General features: G+C 45.3%; 1 protein-coding gene across 3 annotated transcripts; it reads right to left on the reverse strand.

Annotated features, from left to right (window-relative positions):
- Nucleotides 1-1,610: 1,610 nt before the first annotated feature.
- Nucleotides 1,611-24,406, reverse strand: LOC142587842 (cystatin-2-like). 3 transcript variants are annotated; one of them, XM_075699134.1, is made up of 5 exons: nt 24,134-24,406; nt 18,927-19,016; nt 16,302-16,559; nt 8,242-8,346; nt 1,611-1,885 (listed from the first exon to the last, which is right to left on the reverse strand). In XM_075699134.1, exons 3-5 carry the CDS (start codon nt 16,524-16,526, stop codon nt 1,793-1,795), a joined length of 423 nt encoding a protein of 140 aa, XP_075555249.1. In that variant the 5' UTR covers nt 16,527-16,559; nt 18,927-19,016; nt 24,134-24,406; the 3' UTR covers nt 1,611-1,792. The 3 variants fall into 3 exon arrangements, with proteins under 3 accessions (XP_075555249.1, XP_075555250.1, XP_075555248.1); XM_075699135.1 differs by lacking the exon at nt 18,927-19,016 and having other exon boundaries at nt 16,302-16,550; XM_075699133.1 differs by lacking the exon at nt 18,927-19,016 and having other exon boundaries at nt 24,134-24,405.
- Between the last annotated feature and the right edge of the window lie 1,609 nt (nt 24,407-26,015).

A 26,015-nucleotide genomic window follows, 5' to 3' on the forward strand; every position in this document is an offset into this window, starting at 1 on the left:
AGCCTAAATATATTTATAAAAAGGGGGTCAGTCACGTCTTCCAATGCAATTCACTGCATGCTTAGAAGAAGCATTCAAGCTATTAAACTGGGAAGGATTGGGAGTGAAGATCAACGGTGAATATCTCAACAACCTGCGGTTTGCAGACGACGTTGTCTTGTTCAGGAACGCCATGGATGAATTGCAACAAACGATTGGGGACTTTACCCGAGAAATTAAGAGAAGAGTTGAATATTAATATGCAGAATAGAAAAATAAAGTTCTATAGCCTGGCCAGGAAATAAATATTTATGATCGCCAGTCAGCCCCTGGAGCATGTGGGTGAGTGCGTTTATGTAGGTCATTCACTCACAGCGGACCCTGATCATGAGAAGAAAATTTACAGAAAAATAAAAATGGGCTCAGCGCATACGACAGGTATTACCAAATACTGACTGGGAGCTTTTCCCTAACGTTAAAAAGTGTACAATCATTACATTCTACTGTGCTTACATATACAGCAGGAACTTGGAGAAGCCCGAAAGCAAGTCAAGAGCCGCGCAACTGAAAACATTTAGACACAACGTTAAGGGACAGGAAGAGAGTGATGGCGATCATAGAGCAGACGAGTATAGCCGATGTTCTAGTTGGCATTAGGAAAAAAATGAAGCTGAGAAAGCCATGTAATGCGTAGGGTAGATAACCAGTGGACGATCAGAGTTACAGAATGGGTGCCAAAACCAGGGAAGCGCAATCAAGGACGGCAGGAAATTAGGTGGGGTGATGAAATTAGGAAATTTGCAGGTGTAAGTTGAGATCAGCTAGCCCAAGACAGGGATAACTCGAGGTATCTGGGAGAGGCCTTCTTCACGCAGTAGACATAAAAATAGGCTTATGATGATGATCTTTTGTCGCTTTACTTCCCTCAACCAGCATCATACATAGCATTCGCCCTCAACTCTCTGCCTCCGGAGGCAGGGTGTTAAATCGAAAGTTATTTCATTCCGATTTTAGGTGTGGTTAAGCGAAAACGGTTCATTTCTTATTCAGCTATAGAACGAAAAATAATGGTTCACACCGGTTCGAATTGGTTCAAGTTGATAAGCCTAAGCGAATAATAAATCAGGAATAGAACGCAAATTCATTTTGTAAGAAATCTCGACACTGCTGCCAAGTTGCACGAAAATATCACGCAAGTTTTTCAGGCCACGCATAGTGAGTAGTTGAAGAGAAATTAAGCAGATACAACAGAAATGCCGGAATCGATGTGAAGTGAAGCTTTAGGGAGAGGCAGAATTGTAAAAAGCAGAAATGTCCTCTAGCCTGCTACTTTTCGCTGCAGACGGAACGGAAGGAAATGGCCCGTATTCACAAAAATCTCACACGCTTGAATTGTTCGTAACAGGAAATGTCAGCCAATCCTGATGCTGGACATCATATTATCGAAGGTGTCAAAGTTTGCAGAGTGTTTTAAGTGACGGCGGAAGTAATGCTGACATGCGACTCATGGATTTCTTGTGCGCACACGCGGGTGATAGAGCACGGCAACAATGTACATACAAAAGAGCAGATAGAGGAAATACACCGTCGACAGACAGAAATTTGCCCGCGTCCACAACGCAAGCAAGAACTTGTGGAAAACGACTTGTTCGGTTTTATTGTTGTTCCGTTCATTGAGGGGTCGCACGCCACGCGAAAGAAAGGAAGATATTTGATCCATTAAAGGTTTGTTCCAGCTTGGCCGTCGTCTTACGTGTCGTTTTCAGGTGCGATGCATACGCGTATAAGCGATGAGAAAATGCTAGTGTGAGCATCATTGCGTACAGTCGGAGCACGTATAGCTGGTAACCTCAGTGGTATTCATCCAAGGAACTTCGTAGACGATTGCTGAGCACTTCCGGTTCACCTAGTCAGTGGACAGACAAGACAATGAATCAATGAGAAGGTGTCATAATACAAGACAAATGGGGCAAGTATATATAGGCAGTGTTTGCAAAAAATTATTAGAGTGAGCAACACAAACACCGCGAAGCCAATTAAAAAAGAAATTTCCATTGCGCGTTGGGCCTGCGCCGTAGCAACGAAGAGAGTGCATGCTAGTGCTATAATTAGCGTCATTCGAGAATTTCCGTGCTCCATGACTGTTGTACTTTTGCAGTGCTCGCACACCTCCAAAGCAAACGCACAAGTGTGACAGTAAACTGCCGTTGCATCAGTAAGCACCGTAGGTTCGTCATCATGGCGGTTTGATAGCGAGCTTGTCGCGTAGGCCGCCGAAACGATTGCTTTCCGAGAATCAGTTTACTAAGACTAGCACTTGTTAATCTGTCTCTAACGCTGCCCCTGGACTGCACATGGAAAGGAGCTAATGACTATGTTACTGTCAGTTGACGTTTAGGAGCATTAGTGATTATTGCGATGACAGCAAATGCATCATCTATTCAACGGCCAGTAGGATTTCGATGTTTTGTTCCCTACTCTCTCGAAAAGATATTTATACCTTCGAAATAAATATTATTTTCACACAAATCCAGGTCTGACGAAAGGTAGTCGATAAAATGTGAAAGTATAAATAATATTTTGAGATAACAGTTTTTTTTAGTGTGTAGGGGGGGGGGGGCTGCGTGCCAGAAGTGAACTAGAAGTGCGCATCTGCGAACCCGAATTGCTATTTGCAGCGACTGACGGTAAAGCAATGCGTTCAAACAATGTTTCAGTTTGCCTTCTTCGCAATTCTTCAGACAAATTCACTCTCAAATTATATTTTCGGGGTCTTGAAGTTGTTAAAGCGCTATAGGTTGCTTTAGCGCTGTTTACATGGCCAATATAGGTTACTGAGTCACATAACTGTGTTCGCTTCATAACGCGTGCATGGTTTTCTCTCATGTATGCATAATATTTTACCTCGGCTTTAGGACTACCGCTTCGGTGTGGTGATCTAAAATAATGAGAGCGCAGCATTTTGAACATAACACCGCCAAAAAAAAGAGAAAGAAACGAAATGCCGATAATACGTGTCGACAGAATCGTGTTCTTCCCAACCACTTTTTTATGTGATTACGCGCTCTCCATACGAGGTCATAAACACTCGCTGAGCTTTTGCCGCGCAACTATACAATATGCTACTCTTTGTCATGCAATGCCCATTAAACAAATATGACACGTATATCCGCTATAATGCATTGAACGATGCAGCCCAAAAAATGCGATCTGACGGCGAAACTCGAGCGTAAACAAAGCTGCGCACGCTATAGCGTTAAGCAGCCCGTGTCGCACAAAATCCGACGTCGGCGTCGGACGTCGTCTCGTGAAAATATTTTTCGGACTACCCATACCCTAGCCCTCCATGTGACGCAAGGATTTCAACGCACTTATTGAATTTCTGAAGCTAAATTACAGGAAAAAATTATAAACTATGATTACACACAACCTACACATACCATAGCTCTCCAATTGTTATTTGATCATACCAGAAAACATTATTCAGTTACGCGGAAACTCCAAGAAACCACTTCTCCAGCTTCTGCTATTCGCAAACCAGTCACGGTGACCGTCATTTTCGCGCGCCGGCGCGCGGTTGTCTCGGGGTTCACGGAGCGGTGCGCCTGGTTCCTTGCAATACCTCCAGCTGGCGCTCGCCTCCGTCGCGTCGCGGGCCACGCAAGAAGCCCCGTTTCTACCAGAAAACCTAATGTCCCTAAATAGAAAGCGCACCTTCGTGCATAGCGTTCGCGGACAGCGTTTCCCGGTAAACATTACGGTTACATACGCCCCAGTTGCCGGGAAGCGTGAGCAGCAGTCAGGGATCTACGAATGGTATCGCGTTCCACCCTTAAAGGCTAAGCTTAAGCGTCCTCCAAATTCTCTTCTTTTCATAATTGCTTAAGTAACGGCGCTGGTCGCGCTATGAAAGAAAGGAAACGCGCGAATGGTTCATCATTGTAGCAGCGACATAACCACTGTTCGCACTCGGTGATGTATATTTGCCGGAAATCGCGCATATCTATGCACACTTCTAAACCACTTCTTTCAGAGCACCGGTAACTGCTAGCCACGTGTCCGCAAACGCAACCACCACATTTACTGTGTTTCGAACAAAGCAGGCAACGCGACCAATTAAGAAATGGAGCTGGGCAGGCCATGTAATGTGTAGGTTAGATAACCGGTGGACCATTAGGGTTACATAATGGGTGCCATAGAAAGAAAGCACAGTCGAGGACAGCGAAAGACTAAGTGGAGTGATGAAATTAAGAAATTCGCAGAAGTTGGAATCGGTGGGAGCAGGACTGCGCTGATTGGAGAGCGCAGGGAGAGGCCTTCGCCCTGCAGGTTGATGATGATTACTTTATGGCACATATTGAAATTAACGAATTGTAGACGGTAAGTTGGCAAAGCATATCCAAGGCAGCAGAGGGGGCTAAGAATCCCTGGCTCCGGACAGGCCGCCATTGGAATATGAACCTGGCAACGTTTAACGCTAGAACGTTATCTAGTGAGGCGAGTCTAGCAGTGCTATTGGAGGAATTAACGGGCAGTAAATGGGATATAATAGGGCTCAGTGAAGTTGGAGGCCAAAATAAGCATATACAGTGCTAAAAAGCGGGCACGTCCTGTGCTACCGGGGCTTAGCGGAGAGACGAGAACTAGGAGTAGAATTCCTGATTAATAAGAATATAGCTGGTAACATAGAGGAATTCTACAGCATTAACGAGAGGGTGGCAGGTCTGAAACTTAATAAGAGGTACAAAATGAAGGTTGTACAGGTCTACGCCCCTACATCCAGTCATGATGACCAAGAAGTCGAAAGCTTCTATGAAGACGTGGAATCGGCGATGGGTAGAGTGAAAACAAAATACACTATACTAATGGGCAACTTTAATGCCAAGGTAGGCAAGAAGCAGGCTGGAGACAAGGCAGTGGGGCAATATGGCATAGGCACTAGGAATACCAGGGGAGAATTATTAGTAGAGTTTGCTGAACTGAATAATATGCGGATAATGAATACCTTCTTCCGCAAGCGGGATAACCGAAAGTGGACGTGGAGGAGCCCGAACGGCGAGACTAGAAATGAAATAGACTTCATACTCTGCGCTAACCCTGGCATCATACAAGATGTGGACATGCTCGGCAAGGTGCGCTGCAGTGACCACAGGATGGTAAGAACTCGAATTAGCCTAGACCTGAGGAGGGAACGGAAGAAACTGGTACATAAGAAGCCGATCAATGAGTTAGCGGTAAGAGGGAAAATAGAGGAATTCCACATTAAGCTACAGAACAGGTATTCGGCTTTAACTCAGGAAGAGGACCTTAGTGTTGAAGCAATGAACGACAATCTTGTGGGCATCATTAAGGAGTGTGCAATGGATGTCAGTGGTAACTCCGTTAGGCAGGATACCGGTAAACTATCATAGGAGATGAAAGATCTGATCAAGAAACGCCAATGCATGAAAGCCTCTAACCCTACAGCTAGAATAGAACTGGCAGAACTTCCGAAGTTAATCAACACGCGTAAGATAGCTGACATAAGGAACTATAATATGGATAGAATTGAACATGCTCTCAGGAACGGAGGAAGCCTAAAAGCAGTAGAGAAGAAACTAGGAATTGGCAAGAATCAGATGCATGCGTTAAGAGACAAAGCCGGCAATATCATTACCAATATGGATGAGATAGTTAGTACCAGTGGCACCCACGATGATAATGGAAGAGAGAATAGTCTCGAAGAATTTGAAATCCCACAAGCAACGCCGGAAGAAGTAAAGAAAGCCTTGGGAGCTATGCAAAGGGGGAAGGCAGCTGGGGATGATCAGGTAACAGCAGATTTGTTGAAGGATGGTGGGCAGATTGTTCTAGAAGAACTGGCCACCCTGTATACGCAATGCCTCATGACTTCGAGCGTACCGGAATCTTGGAAAAACGCTAACATAATCCTAATCCATACGAAAGGGGATGCCAAAGACTTGAAAAATGATAGACCGATCAGCTTACTGTCAGTTGCCTACAAACTATTTACTAAGGTAATCGCCAATAGAATCAGGAACACCTTAGACTTCTGTCAAGCAAAGGACCAGGCAGGATTCCGTAAAGGCTACTCAACAATTGACCATATTCACACTATCAATCAGGTGATAGAGAAATGTGCGGAATATAACCAACCCTTATATATAGCTTTCATTGATTACGAGAAAGCGTTTGATTCTGTCGAAACCTCAGCAGTCATGGAGGCATTACAGACCCAGGGTGTAGACGAGCCGTATGTAAAAATACTGAAATATATCTATAGCGGCTCCACAGCCACCGTAGTCCTCCATAAAGAAAGCAACGAAATCCCAATAAAGAAAGGCGTCAGACCGGGAGATACAATCTCTCCAATGCTATTCACAGCATGTTTACCGGAGGTATTCAGAGACCTGGATTGGGAAGAATTGGGGATAAAAGTTAATGGAGAATACCTCAGTAACTTGCGATTCGCTGATGATATTGCCTTGGGGACCAATTGCAATGCATGCTCACTGACCTGGAGAGGCAAAGCAGAAGAGCGGGTCTAAAAATTAATCTGCAGAAAACCGAAGTAATGTTTAACAGTCTCGGAAGAGAACAGCAATTTACAATAGGTAGTGAGGCACTGGAAGTGGTAAGGGAATACATCTACTTAGGGCAAGTAGTGACGGCGGATCCGGATCATGAGACGGAAATAATCAGAAGAATAAGAATGGGCTGGGTTGCGTTTGGGAGGCAATCTCAGATCATAAACAGCAGGTTGCCATTATCCCTCGAGACAAAAGTGTATAATAGCTTTGTCTTACCAGTACTCACGTACGGGGCAGAAACCTCGAGGCTTACGAAGAGGGTTCTACTCAAATTGAGGACGACGCAACGAGCTATGGAAAGAAGAATGATAGGTGTAACGTTAAGGGATAAGAAAAGAGCAGATTGGGTGAGGGAACAAACGCGAGGTTATGACATCTTAGTTGAAATCAAGAAAAAGAAATGGGCGTGGGCACGACATGTAATGAGGAGGGAAGATAACCGATGGTCATTAAGGGTTACTGACTGGATTCGAAGGGAAGGGAAGCGTAGCAGGGGGCGGCAGAAAGTTAGGTGGGCGGATGAGATTAAGAAGTTTGCAGGGACGACATGGCCACAATTAGTACATGACCGGGGTTGTTGGAGAAGTATGGGAGAGGCCTTTGCCCTGCAGTGGGCGTAACGAGGCTGATGATGGTGATCCACTTAGAATCAATTTTCTGGATGACACCAGTTTCGTGATAATCCTTGGCAAAGTGTGCCATAAATTACATAGGCGTTCCAGTTACTTGTACCCTTCAGTGCATGGAAGAGCGTATTGTGAAAAAAGTTAAGTGAAACAACAGTGGATTTTTACGGCCAGTGTGAGGGCTCATATATCGAAACGCATGCCTTCCCCAAAATTCGTTCCAAGGGATTATGCTTGGCAAACTGACTTTCTTCAACCCGTACATTTAAATAGATGGCCTAAAGTAAACAATTAATAAGTTAATTAGTGAATTTTTGTGAATTAGTTGATGATGTCTTTCGTGTTCTCCTGGAACTTATGTCCACCTCTGAAAGTAATGTCCACTATAACTGCGCAACCTGCTGCAGGTGACTTAAAGTTTTTAAATAATAAACACCCCGTATATGAACGAACGACTTAATTATTAGTCATGGCGCCACCCAGTTCGATGCAACTTCTAATCTCACAGCGTTATATTTAAAGATATGCTGTAATTATTTCATCGATGGCGTCGCAGATCTGAACCAACTTACTACAGAACGAGCGGAGTGACGTTTCGGTGGGAAGCAACCGCAGCCCGCCGCTTACGTTCGCGACCAAATCCTAGAACGCCCAAACACAGGCAGCTCAAAAGTGCGGAAATGGTACGCGCCTTGACGCTGCGTCACTAGCACGATCTGTATAATAATAATAATAATGATGATGATCGTCGTCGTCGTCGTCGTCATCATCATCATCATCATCATCATCATCATCATCATCATCATCATCATCATCATCATCATCATCATCATATATTAATGCCCACTGCCAAGATGAAGGGATCTGTAAGCTGCAGTATATGAAGTGATTATGCCGCAGAAAGTTTCGCTGATCAAAAAGTGATGCTCTGGGAAAGGTGCTGAGCGAGACTTCTTAAGACTACGCTTCGTGCATGTACCTCCGCAGCGTTGCCTGATAAGAATGAAACAGAGCATAGGCTACTTAAGCTAAGCATGCAGGCATACCGGTCCGACTGGAACACATTCCTCCACTGAATAATCAACTTCACCGGTCTTGCAGGCGGTCGGTGCGGTAGTGAACGTCAAGTTGTAGTTCACGCCGGCAACAACCTGTATAAATGAGTGAAGGGCAAAAAAAAAAAAAGAAAAGAAAAGGGAAGGAATTACTTTCATTCGTACAGTTTAACGTCCCTAAATTTATATAGTGGCTCACGCGGGACGCCCTTGTATGGGTCTCCGGAGTAATTCTGACACACCCGCCAGACGGGACTCGAGTTTTTTTTTTTTTCGCCCTGCCATTGGAATACGGCGGTCGTGAACGTGTATTGAAACCACGACCTTTTTCTCAGGCGCAGGACATCGTGGCCGCTGAGCCTCCATTGTGGGCAGCCATTACTCTCCTTCGGAGATTGGTTAGGAAGGTGTGCGCAGTACATTAAAGTATTTAGTTCACAACCGCTCCGAAAAGTAAAAAAAAAAAAACAAAGAATCTGGCCTATTTTGTATGCCAGATACTGCGGCCAGATACTGCGTTGCTTCTGTTAAACTCGTGTTTGATTTAATCGCCCCCCTTACTCGATGTTCCTGATTGAACCTGTAAGGAAACCTGAGTAAATAAATAAATAATAAATAAATAAAAGTGACAAACAAAGACAGAAACTAATGCAAGATAGAGGAAGACTAAAAACAAACATTAAATCGATCTGGGCTGGTTGAACATATTCTGAAACATTATTTCCACAAATTTAGCGGAAAAAAAAAAGAAATACGGAAAAAATTAGCGACGAATGTGTCCTTTTTTTTTCAATTTGACGCCCGAAGCGCAGCGTTTGGACGTCATTGGGACGTCATAGACGTCAAACTATTTAGTCACATCCATGACATCTGAGCGCAAAAAAGAAAGACCTTCTCAGAACGTCTTTACTATTTTTTTTGTATAGTGCTCACTTACAATACAATCTAGTCCTTATTCACTGATGGAGAATTAACAATACCAACGAAATCTATGACATTTGTCAATAGTAATATATGAATTACTGATGATATCACGGCAACTTCAGTACAGCGTCGCCACCTGTTTTTTTTTCTTTTAATTTTGCATCTTTTCTAGCTCACCAAGCATCCCGTCACAGCTAAGAGTTATAATTTCGCTACTGCACACATGAGGTTTGCCAACACAGTTTAGCATATTATTCCTGATTAGCCCTGCACCATAGGAATACAGGACATACAGGTAAGAGTAGACACACGCAGCGGTGTCTTACAAGTTACAACCCACTTTTGTTGGAGAAAAAAGCGAGCTTTACGAATATTGTACACTTATAATCACTCAGAGAAGACGGCCTCCCTTCTTTCCAATCAACGGCCAAGCTCGCACTGACTAGGCGAGCGCAGCGATCCTCTTAGCCAGGCGCCTGTTGGTTATCAGAGAAAGTCGCAGTTTCGTCCGATAGGCAAAACACCGATTGCGATAGCAAATTAGCAGACAGCCAAACCAAGTGGGGATAGTACTTTTAACGGCTGTATCAACCTGTAAACATTCGCTTGCTACTATAAATTAACAAGCGTGGTGCCAGCGAGCACAGCAAACATGAACACATCACACTCGGTGACCGCGGACACTCGCTGACAAAACGATGGCGTGAGGAAAAGCGGCAGCAGCAGCGAGTAAAGCGATTTTCGCGCTGTCTACCGCTCCAACGCAAATTGAGGCGCCGAGAACACACAGCACGCACAAAACTACGAGGTGCCGACGCACGTAGACTCCGACCCCAACGCGGCTCGTTCTCAAGATACGGCTGTGCGACCGCGCGCAGCGGCCACATGCGGAATTGCAGACACAGTAGAACGCCGCACCCCCACCCTCGCCTCCCCCCAGGTGCCGCGAGCGCGACGGAAGACGGCGCTCTTCCTCTTCGCATTCGTCCCTTTCGCGCGAGTGAGGTTGAACCCCTCGCACCCTTTCACTCGCACATACAGCGCAAGGCGCGCGTCGACGGTGTCATCGCCCTTGGATTTTATGCAAAACCTCACGATGACGCCGACGCTGACCGCAGAAATGCGGTTGGAGTTTCCATAGAAGTGCTATCGCAATTAAAGGTGGCATGTCTAACACATAATACGCAGTGAATTGAGCTAAACGAACCCAAGCTGCTTTAACGCTTTAACGCCTTCCACTAGGACCGACACCCGACTTCTACTCAGCGGAATTGCCGAGGGGAAGAACTTTCGCGAAGGGAGCCGCTCCTGCACGCGTGATACACACCGGCGTTTATTTCCCTCCTCTTTTGGCAACGCTGCTTGCTGCTGTGTGGTCCCATGATTTTCCTCTTCGATACGATATCATTCAGGCTCTTCTGTACTCGCGGTAGTGTCGCAAAGGAATCAGGCGGTGCGGTGTACAGGTACACGACCTTTTAGCCGGCGCAAGCCGTTGTTCGCAGCAATTCGCGGGTGCTCAAAGAGCCCAAAAGCATCTTCGATCTCCATACCTGAAAACTGTGTGGCCTGTGATGCTTTTTACTAGCCCTTTGGCTGCTCTGGTGAGCTCACCAGTTTCCGGTCTGGCGGGTACTTTACCTATTTCATTGACTGAGTAGCGACCCAATATGCGACATGCAGCTTATGAGAGATGCCGTATTGCAGGTCTCCGGACTAACCCCACGTAGCGCGACGTGTCGTTTTTTATACGCTCAATTTGACTCCTCCAAGTTGTGATTGAGGAGCAAGCTATGGAGCTCGGGGTCAACTACGATTCGCCAATTCAATTACCACGTGAAACGTAGAAATGCCTTTATGAGACATGGGACGGACCGAGGTAAATGAAGTTTGCTCCATTCAAGAGCAATATTTAAATACTGGTGCCTAGGGCAAGCAACTTGTCAATTTGCAATTCGAAAGTTCTGAAAAAAATTAGGAAATTCGATTTATACGAAAAAAGAAAATAGAAGAACGATGTGCTTACAAGCTCGTACCCGAACCAACACCAGATATCGTGCTTCTTTGTACGGCGAGCTTTAGGGCATCTGAACTGCAGAAATTTGACGTATGAATTTCTCGGATGAAATATTTTAGGGTTTCGCAAATGTCCCACTCACAAATCGGTGGTGTTCTTTAGAGTGGGCGAGTTGGTTATGCATGATTACAACGAAGGCGCCAAATAAAACAACGGACGAAGGAAGGAGACGCGAGACAACCACGTAGGCGCCTACGTAGTTGTCTCGTGCCACCATCAATAGCGAAATTCTGGGTGAGGTCCCTGCGACACGCTTCCCAGAATTGAATGTGTCCTTCTCACTTGAGGAATTGGACGCTGCTCTGGCCACGTGCAAGCGCTCATCGTCGCCAGGACCAGACGGCATCACCTGCGCTGCTTTATGCCACCTAGGTGAAGATGGCCGAGGTAGACTTCTGTAATGTTATAAGCAGTCATGGAATGATGGCGTCGTTCTTGAGCGGTGGAAGTCCAGCCGCTTGATACCAGTCCTGAAGCCCGGAAAGTCGCCAGTTGACCTAGCGTCCTACCGACCCACTGCGCTGTCTAGCTGTGTTGGGAAGGCCACGGAAAGAATGATTCTCATCCGCCTAGAGTGGTATCTTGGGCGCCACAACGTATACCTCGAGGCCACGGCTGGGTTTAGAAGAGGCCGTTCCTCTATTGACAACGTCATCGACCTCGTCACGTCTCTACAGCAAGAAAAAACACCACAAGCGTATAACGGTTGCACTATTCCTCGATGTGAAAAGCGCCTATGATAATGTAACGCATGAAGCCATCCTTTATGACCTGGAAAATAATGGAATTGGTGGACGCATGTTTCGGTGGATTCGGAGCTATCTATTCAAAAGATACTTCTTTGTGCACAGTGCAGATGGCCGAACCGCTGACCATTACACTTGCCGTGGCATCCCTACGGGTGGGGTTCTTAACCCCACTTTGTTCACCCTTGCAATCCTTGGACTTGCCGACGTTCTGCCACATACAGTAAACCTTTCCATATATGCTGACGACATATGCATATGGGCCTCGGCAGTTACACGTCTCCAGGTGCGTGCACGGCTCCAAAAAGCGGTGACCCTAACATCATCGTACCTGCCTGCTCAAGTCCTCTGCATTTCGACCGAGAAGTGCGCCTTAGTCGCTTTTACCCACAAACCCACGACCTGGTAGCCTATTTCTAATGACCACCAACCAATTTCCTAGGCAAAAATTCACCGATTCCTAGGCGTTATTATCGACAGAGACCTTTCATGGAGCCCCCACATCTTATACTTGAAGAAGAGGCTTACTTCTGCCTCCAGTATACTAAGGTTTCTTGCCGGTAAAACGTGGGGTACATCCGCAGCATCTATGCTTCAACTATACAGGACGCTCTTCCTAGGATACTTGCGATATAGCACACCAGTGCTGTCCAAGGCTAACAAAACTAACATCCATGTCCTACAGAGCATACAAGGCTAAGCCCTTCGAACATGTCTGGGGCTAACTCGAAATGCTTCAACCGTGGCAACAATCGCCACCGCGAGAGACCACCCAATAATGACCTATATAGCTATCGACGCACTCCAGGCGCATGTTCGCCATATATGCAGAGTCCCCGACCACCATCTCGCTCGCTTGCCTGAGAAAAGACCCAAGGCAGCGTTCTCCAGATCAATGGCGGCTAACCGGCACTCTTTGTCTTTGAGGCACTCACCCGCAACAAGAACGCCATCCCCTATGTGTTGCTTGAAAAAGCCTCCTGTGTACCTTGCTGTTCCAAGAATAGTGAAGAAAGCTAGCCTGACCACCGCGGCTCTCAAGCAGATTACATTGGAACTTCTGCATTGTTCATACGCTAACCAAATCCATGTTTACACGGATGGTTCCGTCTCGGAAAATTCTACGGGCGCCATTGTTCTACCATCTCAATCGGTCGTCATCACGTTTAGGACTTCACACGTAACGACATCTACAAGTTCAGAACCGGCTGCTCTTCGCGCTGCTGTCGAATACATCGAAAAAGAACCGCCCAACAAATGAGCAATATTATGTGATTCGAAAGCAGCCCTCCAGAGCTTGCGAAGTTTACGACGTGGCAATTATGAACAGCTGGTGTCACAAATCAACGAAACCTGCCATTGCGCTTCTGAACGAGGACGTGATATCATATTTCAGTTACTGCCGGGACATTAGGGCGTCGTTAATAATCAACTCGCCGATGACGCTGCCCGACGAGCCCTGGCTCGCGCACCGACACTCCTTAAACCTTTATCGAGTCGACGCTGAAAGAGAGCTTCACAGTCTCGCTCGTACGATCACGTTAAGTTACTGGCATACACCACATAACTCTAAGTGTCGTTTATACAGCCTCGACTCATCACTGAAACTTAAATTACTAGCGAACATTTCACGACGTGACGCAACACTGCTGTGATGGCTGTGGGTAGGAGTAGCATTCACCAACTCCTACAGCTATCGTATCGAAATGGCGGATCCACCAATGTGCGCTAAGTGCAAGTGTGAAGAGACCATCAGTCATCTTCTGTGCCACTGCTCTCGCTGCGATAATGAACGCGAGACTCTCAAGTGTGCCTTGAATATACTGGATGACAGGCCATTTGCGGAAGCGAAGATCTTGGGAGCCTGGCCTCACAGTTCATTAGCACAGAAAGCAGTTCGAGCGCTTTTTCACTACCTGAAGGCAGCAGACTTGAGTGCCCGACTATAGACATCCTACACTTAAGTTCTCTCTCTCTCTTTCACTCCCCATTCCCGTCCCCAAGTGTAGGGTAGCAAACTGGACTCGGTCTGGTTAACCTCCCTGCCTTTCCTTCTTCCCTTCTCTCTCTCTCGTGTCTCCTTCCTTCGTCCGTTGTATTATTTGGCGCCTTCATTGTAATCTTTAGAGGGGTGTATGATGAATCAAAGTTGTCCGCTTTCCATGTTTCAAGAGTTGCAGTTTACATAATTGTGTTACTGTTATTACTGACTCAGAGTTACAAATTTGGCACATCGAGTTTCTTTCTCCTTTTCTCTCAATTTCGGAATGTTCAACTTTTTTGTAGTAGAATGATGGCCTAAATAAAGAACTTGCTTCTGAGAGTCAGTATACATACGAGCTTTTTCCCTTTAAACGATTCCATTTTGTGAAAATCAGTCCAGTGAGTGAGGACAAGAATATTCTCCGTTCCCACGTACTTAGATGGCAGAGGCCGAGCTAAGGATTTCCCTGAAGCACGGGAACGTTATAGCAAAGACCTAAGCAGCGCTTTTCTTTTTTGTTTTGTGATGCTCAAGCAAGGTTTCATTTGCTGCTGCTTCACGAAATCATGGAATAGGTAAATGACAGCATAGTAATTGACATTTCATTCATAAAGGTTTCATTTATTCTGAAGGATTTTACTCTTCATGGCTGGGAAAATAGATGAACGTGTTCTAGTTTTTCTACACGTGGAATGGAACGAGAGCTTTGTGGTGCTAATTTTGACCACATGAGATTGTCGGAGGCAAACGCTATTTAGTTAGAAGAGAGCTTTTGCATTCCGGCCTACTGGAACACGGCTACTATGGCAGCCAATCGCACCCGCGACCTCGTGCATAGCAGCAGAACGCCCCAACTGCCTATTCACCGGAGTTGTGCTTCTCGAAATACTTCGATAAGTTCTCGCTACTACACTGGAATGAGCACCCCCAACGAAGCGGCTCACGGCGTTGCTCGAGGCCTGACTCACCGAGCAGCATCGGAGGAAGAGCCCCCGCGGGGTACTGCAAACGTCTGGGCATGGGAGGATCGTATGACCAGTTTTCACGACATCACGGCAGACTACCAATTACAAAGACGCATATACCCATTCCCTCAAGCTAGGTTAGACAGGACGCAAGCAGTACACTTCAGACAATTACAAACAGACTCTTACAGAAACCCTAGACTCATGCACGCCATGTATCCAGACATGTACACTACAAACAGATGCACATCGTGTGGCGAGGTTGCCACACTAAATCACATGTTATGGGAGTGTCGGGACCTAACAAACAAGTCGGGCAGTGCTGACCCCTCCGTCTCTTCCACCGCCAGCCTCCAGTCACGCTGGATGACCGCACTGCTCAGCTCTGACCTGACACCACAACTCTGGGCCGTCCAGCGAGCCGAGGAAGCCGCTTCGAGACAAGGTCTCGGAACCGCGTCCGCGGCGGGTGCCCAGACCCACTAAAAAGACGCCGGACTCAAATCTTGCTGATTTGAAATAAACGTTTACGCTCTTTACGCTCTCGCTACTTCACTACGCTACTTTAATCCTTGTAGATACGATGTCTCACATCAGTTCACGACGAACAGCTTGAATTGGTTTGGCATTTGCTCTGATATTCTTAGGCTGATCTGCATCCCTCCGACTTTTCCCATTTCTTTGTTCAGGTGAAGGATGATCGTGGGGCCTCACTGACTCGCGATTACTAACCGTTGCCACGATTATGTATTACTCATGTACTGCAATATTCACGCCTATTTCCTGCATTCGTTTTGCAGAAACGATATGAAATTTGTAAATCCCACATGATTTAAGTACTAGCTGACCTTTAGAAAAAATTAAATAATTACAATGCTAACGCAGATTACCTAACAAAGCTACAGACTGAAAGGCACTAGGTTTGGTACAAAGTACATAGTCAATTAGAATACTTTTTCAACTTTATTCCTTTGATGCCCAACCAAAAAATCTTTTTTTTTTCTCTCGGGGTTGGGGATGAAGGAGAAGACAGCATTTAATATTCAGAAGGTCTGCTTTTTTCTGCATTATAAGAAAACTGTTCCGTTGCTATTTCTAGACTCGATATTTGAATTTTGAACATTCTACTGCGCAAAATGTAAAACTTATTGGTTTCCGAGCACCCCTGGTAAAGAAAAGCGATGCTTGGCTTTTGCTACACACCCATCATTCTCCTACGCTCTATTTATGCTGGACTATGCTGTGTGCCCTTGGGCATTTCTCTCTCGCTTTTCAGTAATAACAAAACGTACGTGGCGCAACAACAACTACAACAACAACAACGACAACAAACATACACAGAGCTACGCACTAACCTGGGTCGCGACACTAATGAGGTCAACGACAGTGTCATAGACCTCCCTGTCCGCAGTTTGGGTGGAGACAGCGTAGTGAGCAAGTTTGATGTACTTGGGGTTCCCTTGTGGGTTCTGCTCTGTCCAACCGCCCACGAGCGCTGAAGCGGTGTAGCCGCTGCGTGGCAATACGCACACCCACGCCACCACAAGCACAAGCAAGCACGTTCGCTGGATCACCGCCATGCCAGTTGAAATTTTCAGCACGTCCTGGAAGTGCTAGACAATTGCAGGAATATTTAAATAACCTTGCCCAATACGCCGAATGGCGCAAACAGCAAAAGAAAATTACCAACGATAGAAGACCATAGAAGAAGAGGAAGACGTAAAGAATGACGGAAACAGCTTATGTCACCGCAGCTAGGTACAGAAATTTCGCTACATCTCAAAACTCTGCAAGATCCATGCAAACACCGTCTTCTAATTTCCACCATGTTGACTTCTTATGGAATAATAATTGGTGTCCTTCAAGGCAATCGGAAGTTTTACAAAATTGAGATGTCGTATACCTCCTCTAAATTTTCACTTACAAAGGTCTGATCTCGCTATGTTTCCTTTATGTTGTTTTTGCAGTAGACTTGAACTATCGAACATCATTTTCTCTCGTGCCGCCACTTTCTAAGACAAAGAAAACTATTAGAATATTCATTTACCAAACTTGGGCTATCGCTAACCTCGCCAACCATTCTTTCTTTTGGCGCGACTTCACTAGGATCCAGCCACAGGAATGCTTTTCTTGCAGTTCACAATTTTATTAGGGATACAAAAGAGTACCTTGCTGAATTTCTAAAATTATCAGTAATTTCTATTATTTCATTTCTTTACGTTAACTTATCTTATCAATATTCTTAACAATATTTTCATCACATTTCTAAATTGCAGTTCTATCGTCCCACGCTGCATTACTGAAACGTAGTTTAGTTTTGCTTCTAAGCATACGGAAAACGGCCCGCTTCTTGGTCAGTCCCCTATAGTGGGTATGCACCACTGTTGAGGACACAAGACAAGACAAGACAAGGAATAGCCTAGTTCGTTAGTTGCCGTGACACCAGCCCTGTGGTCGTTTTCAGTAATATAAACGTGGACGTGCAATGTGGACCGGAAATTAAGTGGTTTATGCGTTTCGTGTCGAAAGACACATCGCTTGCGATGCCACACCGATACTGCCGAACCGTACAACCAGCGGTGTACGCGCAGTGGTTCTGACATTATCAAAGAATGTGCTTGCAGAGGCAGCAACTGGGTCAACTCTGATACACTGATATACACTGATCGGTATGATCAGTGTATATCATCGCGACCACAAAGCCATTGTGACCGTAGTTACGAGGCGACAATGAGTGATGCGATAAATTCTTTACCCCAAGTTTCCATACCACGATATTTGCAGCTGCGTGCGTTATCAAGCTTCGCAGGGCCATATGGCCTTGAATTTTTTCCCACCCACTTCCACAGCTTTAATTTGGTGCCTTGCATTGCCATTCTATACATCAATATTTATTTCTGTTTTCGATGCATCATAAGAACTATTGGGAATCTTAGTAAACAAGATACAATTATAGCAAAAGGAACTAATAAATAAGCTAGGAACTTTCAGTGTCTCAGTCTCTCGCGCTTCCCAATCCTGTGATCGTCGCGATCCTCACTGCCAACAGCTACAACGCATCGTTGTTCCGCTTAGAGTTAACGTTCTGCGTCCCGCTTCGCAGCATAACAAACACGTTATTCGCTCAAAGTTTACTTCGAGTCGCCATTTTTTCCCCACTCAGTGCAAGCTTTGGTGTCATTTTGTCCACTTCTTCCTCCGCGCTCGGCTACTTCTGTTGCCGACTTTACTTCTCCGTAGCCGACTCCAATTTTGTCTGGCCGATCAACTTCTTCGCTTCTGGCATCTTCTTCTGCCTGCCTATTCAAGTACATACGCAGTGGCATGCATCCATTACGGGGGCGGGGGGGGGGGGGTTTGTCCAAGAATGGTATACAAGCACTCAGTGGAGCAAGTTGTTCTGCTCAAGGCGTCTATTATATTCTGCAGGCCAGCACCTATGCGGCACGCGCAAAGTAAGGCGAAGAGGCAAATAAAGCTTCGGCCTAGGAACTTTCGAAGAAAACAGCTACTTGCAGGATGCTAACGCTTCTTGAAGCAGCCAACATAATTGCACTAAACTAAGAACAGCAGTACGAACGTTGTTCCACTTGTCGAAATCACGAAGTGAATTCTGTCGAGGCGCACTATTGCTGTCACGTTCATCTGTTTCTCTTAACGACTTATTCATTAAGTGCTGGGTTTCACGTGCCTGAACGACGATACGATCACGAGGCACGCCACAGTCGTGAATTCCGGGTTAATTTTGACCTCGTGGGAGTTTTTTAACGTCCGCCTAATATTAGGTACAAAAAACATTTTCTTTCTTTTGCATTTCGGCCCCAATAAAATGCGGCCAAAGCTGTCGGGACCGAATCTTCGACCCGGAGCTCAACAGCGGAACGCCATAGCCAGTGTGATACCTCATCGGTTGTTTCTCCTGCCGCTGAGGTTTTATGGACGGTGCTCTATATAGAACACAAAAATGCTCATCCACTCACCCAGCAAGAACGGGAACTCGAGCGTCAAACGACTGGCGTCCCTCGCTGAATTTCGAGCACACAAGCACGGCCGTGAACTGCCTGCCGCCTCTTGAATGCGGCGCAGTTTCCCAGCAGAAAAAAACAAAAGGAAGTTGACTCGACACGTCGCTTTCGGACACGTTTGACAGCGAGCAAATAGAAAAGCCCTTCGAACTGCAATTTCGAAGTCTTCCAGCAAAACAAACAAAGAAAACCTGTGCAGTCGCAGCGCGTGCAGCAGTATAAGAGATAAGTGGCCGTGCTCAGAAGTGGGCAGAGTGTGTCGTGACGTCCACAGCTGACGTTGCGAAAGATGCAGGAGCTCAGCGCGGGCACTGTTTGAAGAAGTAATAATAAAGCGGCCGACATCAGCAGCGGCTGAAAAAAAGTTACTGAACGTCGGGGACGGGTGTTTGAGCCTAGTTAGATTGGAATTGTCTTAATCTTAGTGGTGTGGTTTGCTGGCCCAGTTCTGTTAACTACGTTTTATGTTTGGTACGTCTCTTCTAAAGTATTCAGATATGAGCTGTTGATATAGTATTAGGGCATACGGAGCCTCTGATCATGCTTATCTATCGGCGTGTATTTTTTCCGCATGAAAAGTGCTTGCCTTAGATAGCGTGTATTTTCTTTTTCGTGAGAGCTTAGAAGCGATGGACCAGGCCGAACGAGAGAAGGTTGCAGCCTGGGCCTGCCCGAGCCGTGCAAATAGCTCTGCGATTCTCACCAGAAAATAGTTTTTTCTTTAGAAACACAAGCATGACGCAATTTGAAAGCACAAAGTCTGTGCGATGCCGTTGCGTTCAGGCTAAGTAACGGTTACATAATCACTATTCCTAGCTGTTTCGGGAAATGCAAAAGCAAAAGAAGACGAAGAACATCGCCCGCGTTTAGGCCATCATTTGATTTCGTCATCACTGGAGAGGGCTTTCTGTAGTCGTGTCTTCTGCTGGACTGGCCAATATTACATCAGTAGCAGCGCGCTTCCCAATTTTTCACTTGAACTCTGGGAAATCTCACTCAGAAATCGCGATAATTTCGCAGTGTACAGAAAACTAGCTTTTCCTTTCATTAGCATCGCTATGACCTTGGTTTCTCTCCCAAAAACAAAACGAAAAAGTATACGAATTGCTCATTTTGTTTTATTTTGGTGCTTCGTTTAATTGATACTGTGCGCGAAAACAATGCGGCACTGGAGTTGCAGCTGAAGCCGTCAGCCAATCAGGACCGTAATCATAAGCAACCACGTGACTCGGCGCTGCTTGATTATCGTCGTCATTAGCGTCGTCTGGTTTAGCCTCGAGCTCGATCTTAACTGCGAGAGGACCGCTTTACATAGTACACCTTCAAACCCTGTGTCATATCATATTCACATGAACTTCACTGGCTGAGAGACTTACGCGTTTTAAAGGAACGCAAAAAAAAAGAAACATTAGGTCAGGTTGGAGCGGTTCAGGATTTTGTGGAGGAGATAGGTTGGTCATTAATGTATAAAATAATGGCCCAGGTTTCTCTCTTTGGATTTGGAGCTGATATTTTAAACTATTTTGCGCATTTAATTTTTCCTATGCTGAGAAAAAAATGATACCTCCTAAGAAGTGCCCTTGGTTTTTTCGGATGCAATAAGATACATTATTGATATGAAATTAAGTAGACCAGAATATACTCTGCTAATTTATGACGTAACGAGCTTCTAATGAAGAAAGGTTAATCTGTCGTTTACGCCCGCTTTTAGCTACGGCGTCTTTTCGGGTAATATCAACCTTTACTTTTTATTAATTCTTTTAAGAGAATTGCATTAAAATACATAGATCAAAGTGATACAGCTTCAGGAGGCCGCAATCAAACGCTGTGGGAGGTCCTCTTATCAGAATAGGATAAAGTGAATTTTCAATAAGGACAGGCACGAACCGGCGTTACAAAATAGTGCAAGGGGTAAAAACGTACATAGGCACGAACGTCAACTGTAACACGTATTTCAAGAAGTTTATAAATTTACTTAATAAATCTAGGAAAGCAAGTACGTTTTCTAAGACGTTGTAAAACTGCGCCATGGCAACATCTTCAAATGGGACTTTAGATTGTTCCAGGTGGAGATAGCAACAAAACAGGCGCTTCGTTTTCCGCAATTTGTTGATATAATTAGTAGGAGAAATTCATTTGACAAAGCAAACCTTGTTTTATTTAATAGTGAATCGATTAACTGGAAACATCAACGGAAACTTGAATGTGAATGACTTGAAGCAGCAGGACCACCAAGCTAAATTTGTATATGCAAACAACAGGTGGTACAGAGTTGAAGGAATAGGGGCTGAGATGATGAAACGGTTTATGTAACGGTTATAACTCTTAATGATTGTTTTTCAGTACTTACTAAGTGAGAGATATGCGTATAATAAGCACTTCCCGAAGAAGCTGTAATGTAATAATTAATGCGTGTATGAACGAAAGGATGTTAACATCAGAGTAGTGCAGCAGTGCTAAAAGCTAAACGAGCTCTAATAGAGTGGCTCTTATGACAAAACAAATTTTTCGAAAAACATATTCAATGTGAGCGTTGATATTCAGATTGAAATCTAAACTGACTCCTAAGAATTTGTCAACCGACTTGTTTAGTTTCAGAGTTGCTTAACAGCAGTTCTAAATCATGTGTCACCGGTCTTCGAGGAGGATGGAAAACTACGAATTGAGATTTAGCTTGGTTTATACTTTTGGAATTGTTCCCACATCGTTCTTGCAAAGGCACGTCGTGTATGTTGACTTATCTAAAAGTTGAGTGGTGTTATAGGCTGACGCTACAATCGTGGTATCATCTGCGTATAAAAAAAACACTTGGTATTATATAAGTAACCAGGATGATCACTATTAAAGGTCAGGAACAATAGTGGTTCAATAGATGCAAGCTGCATCGTGTGCACACATGATTTGCGGAGAGCCGATTCTAAGCAGAGCATTGCTACTCCTCGTTTAACAATCTTTGACTGGGAGGAATCATATGGCACCAAACCCTTCTGGGCCCGAGGGGAAGTACTGCCAGCACGCGTGACCTTTAACAAAAGGAAATGCGTAGGTCTAAAAAACGCAGGGAATTGTCGAGTGGAAGTTCGTGAGTAAAAAGAAAGCCCTTTACCAAGTTGTTTAAAAAACGGCTAAAACTGCTGTCACAAGAAGTTAAACTTCCTTGCCCGTTAGAAACAATTAAAAAGTCATCCATATACCTAAAAACTTTTAAAATGTTTAAAAACGCCCCCCCCCAAACGCCTGATCACGCTAAGCTTGGTTAGTTGCTAAGCTGATGTGTGTTCTTGTTTGCTGCAATCTGCGCATGTTCTATTTGCCTATATATGCCCACGGGCTGCTGTGAATAAAACAGTTGAAAGTTACCGCCCGTGCTTGTTTATGTGTTTTCTCCCTCTGTCCCCGTCTTATTTGCGGTCAATATGATGTGCTGTAGAGGAGTACTCTGGATTAATTTCACCGAAGGCTCCCTGCGGAAGCGTCTTAAAACTTTACCTCCATCGGAATGTGGACTCTGCAGACCTGGATTGAACCCATGATCATTGAGCCATCGCTGCTCGTCAGAAGTTATGCACAAGCTAGCTTAAGCTGGGAGCCAACCATTGTTTATAAGGTGATCCACCTAAGCTATATTCTTTATAATTTAAGCTGTTAAGTACCAGACTACGCTGCTGAGAGCATTTCTTTGAGCCAACTGTCCGTAAGTGCTTTTATACGACAAGTATGGGTTGCAGATAGCGGGATGTCAACAGTATATCTCAATCTGAGCACGCGGAGACCAACACATTTTTAAGTAAGCTAATGTTTTTCTGCGTGTCATATTGCCCGCAAATAATGACGGGGACAGCGGAAGAGAACACAAAAACGACACGGGCGGTAACTTTCAACTGGTTTATTGACGACAACCCGTGGCAATATATAGACAAATAGAGCATGCGCAGAACGCAGCAACCAAGAACACTCATCAATCGAGTGGGGCAACCAATTATAAAAAAAATCTGCCTCCGATTGAAACAACCTCATGGAAGTGACACTAACAGTCTTGGCCTTTCTTTTTTATGTGATATGCCTTCATCAGTTCCCGTGCAGTCTGGTCCTGGCTTCCTCTCAGAATGTTTTTTATATATTTTTTATTTGCAGTCAATATGATATGCAGTAAACACCAACTAGGTGAAACTGAAGTTCTTCTAATGTTTTTCTATTTCGGCACATGCAAACTTGCTACAATAGCCGAAAGAAGCGTGAGCTATGTTCTTGTCTACATTATCTGATGACCGTAAAACTCTTTCATGCACATTGCAGTGTCGTTGCAAGGTGCACATTAAACAACTTACATACGTCGTTCTCTGGGCAAGGGACTATTTGAATTGTGCGCGCTTCAACTGTTGTTTGCAATGGTTGCGTTCACGACGGCGAGTTGGCAGCACTTGCCTATTGAAGCAGTTCGAGTCGGCTGCTGCGTTTGCGACGCAGTAAGTGAAAGCTGTTGCCCGGCTCTACGGCAGCACGCAACGCAACACAACACACTGTCCGAAGCAGAATGTTTGGAAACGTTAGATTGCGTTTAGCGGCTGTCTAGAGCTTTTGCATAACTCCTCGTCATTGGAACAATCGAGTACTAAGCTCCGCGCGAACAATGCAGAACGTCCGTCCCCCAAGGAACAATGGTTCATCAGGAAGCGATCAACTCATCCCGTGTCCCGACCGTTGAGCACTGCCTTGTGAAACAGCTTTGTGAAAGAATTAGCGTACTCGCCGCCATTCAGATGCGCTGGATTCAGTCAAGCCACTGCAGCAAGAGTGGGCTTTTATAGTCTTCTTGATAAACTGGTGGAATAGTGCACGCAACTCATCTTCACGTTCGAGCTCAGAAAACTTGTGCATTGTTTTCGCGCTTACTTTTGGAAAAGAAGAAGTGCACTTACAGCAACGAAGACATTCCGTCCTTTTCAGAGGCATGACTTCCTCACGTGACAACGTCGGTGTTATTAACGGCGCGGTGTTAGAAAACAATAGGACGAAGAAAATTTGTCAGTCTGCTCAGGCTATAAAGTTACTGAAGGCGAACAATGTTGGGAAAGAGCATGTTGTTAACATCTCGACATGACCGAACGGTGAGCACAGCGTTTGTACCGCGCCCCTTTGTACGATTATGAAGAGTTCCCTACCTTTGTCGATGACGCTCAGTCGTTCCTGGAGGCCTCAGCCGTGCGTTGTAAAGCCTTGAGCGTGAGGGCATGGTAGATCTATACAGGATATCCGCTGACGCGATGACCGTGGTTCGTTATTGGTCTTGCCTTCATTGTCGGCAGGCGGAAAAGAAGCAAATGGGTAATGGGGCGTCTTTGTTTTCCGCTGTCCAGAGAAAATCGTAAACGCGCGCAGCTGTTGCAAGGCGCTGGCCGAGTTGCGGCTCCTTGTAGCTAACTCTCGACACCAGGTGCACGTAAACAGACCGGGAACAGCTGTCGCTAACCCCCCTTGCCCTGACTGACGGTGCGCTTCCGTGGCGTGAGGGATCCGGCACGTTGCTCTTCTAGGCATCGTGCTGGAGCAGCTGCGGGCTCTGGCGCGGCTGCCGCTAATGGATGCGCTAGCAAAGATGGATAGTAAACAACGCAATGCGCGTGTCGGCGAGCAGACACTGCCGCTTATTGTCATTGTTTGGTGTGCGCGTACTCCTAGACATATGTTTAGCGACCTAGTTTTGAACATAGGATAGATTGTCGTGCGCTATCACAAAGTGACAATCATTGAGCCACTCTGGAAAACATGTCAGCTTGTTTTACTTTCATCGTCAGTATTTTTTATTTTTTTTTTGTCAACAGCAGGGCATAGGCTTCTCCCTGCGAACTACAATTATCGGTCTTGAATGCCGGATACCCGCATCAGCTCTTAAATTGACAGCCTTCCTCCATTTTAAGGCTGCGCCGAACATTATTCGTCCCTTTTCCTTTCAGATTAGTTGTTCTTATGTCGCTTCTACATTGATGATTTTATCAGCCTACCAAAGTATGAAAATACATTTAAAGAAAAGTGTCCCTGCGTGAGCTCAGAATGGAACAACGCATGGATGCAACTCAAAATAAAGAAAGGGGCTCACAGATGAAATAGCACACTATGGTATAAATGTTATAAACAGCGATAAGGTGCCTCAGAAAGCAGGTAGGCCATATCATAAGAGATTAAATTATCTTTGTTGGTTTTTATGTGTCGTCCAGACAGTTCTATAAGGTAACCACCATGCGGTGGTTACCTTAGACGGTTTCGTCTTGTGCAGGAGAGTTTAGTTTTCACAAGGATATAACTTTCCTGCTGGATTTTAGGATATACCATCGGCGTTCTCAGTTCTGTTAGATTATTATCGGTTGACAGTACCTCGCTCTTTAGTTGGTTTAAGGGGTCAGTTTCTAGCGACCAGCAGTTAAATTCTGTAATTTGGTTAGTATAGCCTCGATATCAGAGCTGGGTATAGTCTCGATGTCGCCGGAAAGCAATATCATTGATAAACTACCATAGGCACATTCAACATTGACAGGAAGTATTAAATTTTTCTTAGCGGCAACATAATTTTGTTGGAGCACACGCAGACAAAAAACAATCGTTTTTTTCGTCTATAACCTTAGGCGCTGGCCGAGAATGAAAGTCTATCTTGACGAGAATATTGAAATCACCAATAATGATTACATTTTAATAATGTCATCGGTATTTATTTGGCAAGAGGGTGTGCGTGAATGTGTGGGGGAAGAAAAAACCAGACAGACGCTGGTGCTTGGTGTCCACAAATTATATTTTTAGCCAAGCCCGCTCAATCGGGCGGAAGCCTGATACCGCCGGTTCCACTGCTCGCGCACCGTCAGCGTGTGTCCTGGTCGTCTTTTGTGACCTGACCATTGTGGCACGTGACATTGTGGCCATTGTGACATTGTGGCGCTACAGGGCCTCTTTTGTAGCGAGAAAGCGGTGAGCTGGACGAATGGCGGAGCGTGTATGGCGGTGGAGCGAAGCGCACGTGGCGAGTAGGACTGGGCTGGTTGGGAGGAAACGTGA

The sequence above is a fragment of the Dermacentor variabilis genome, chromosome 7 (genome assembly GCF_050947875.1).
Source record: "Dermacentor variabilis isolate Ectoservices chromosome 7, ASM5094787v1, whole genome shotgun sequence".
NCBI classification, from domain to species: domain Eukaryota; kingdom Metazoa; phylum Arthropoda; class Arachnida; order Ixodida; family Ixodidae; genus Dermacentor; species Dermacentor variabilis.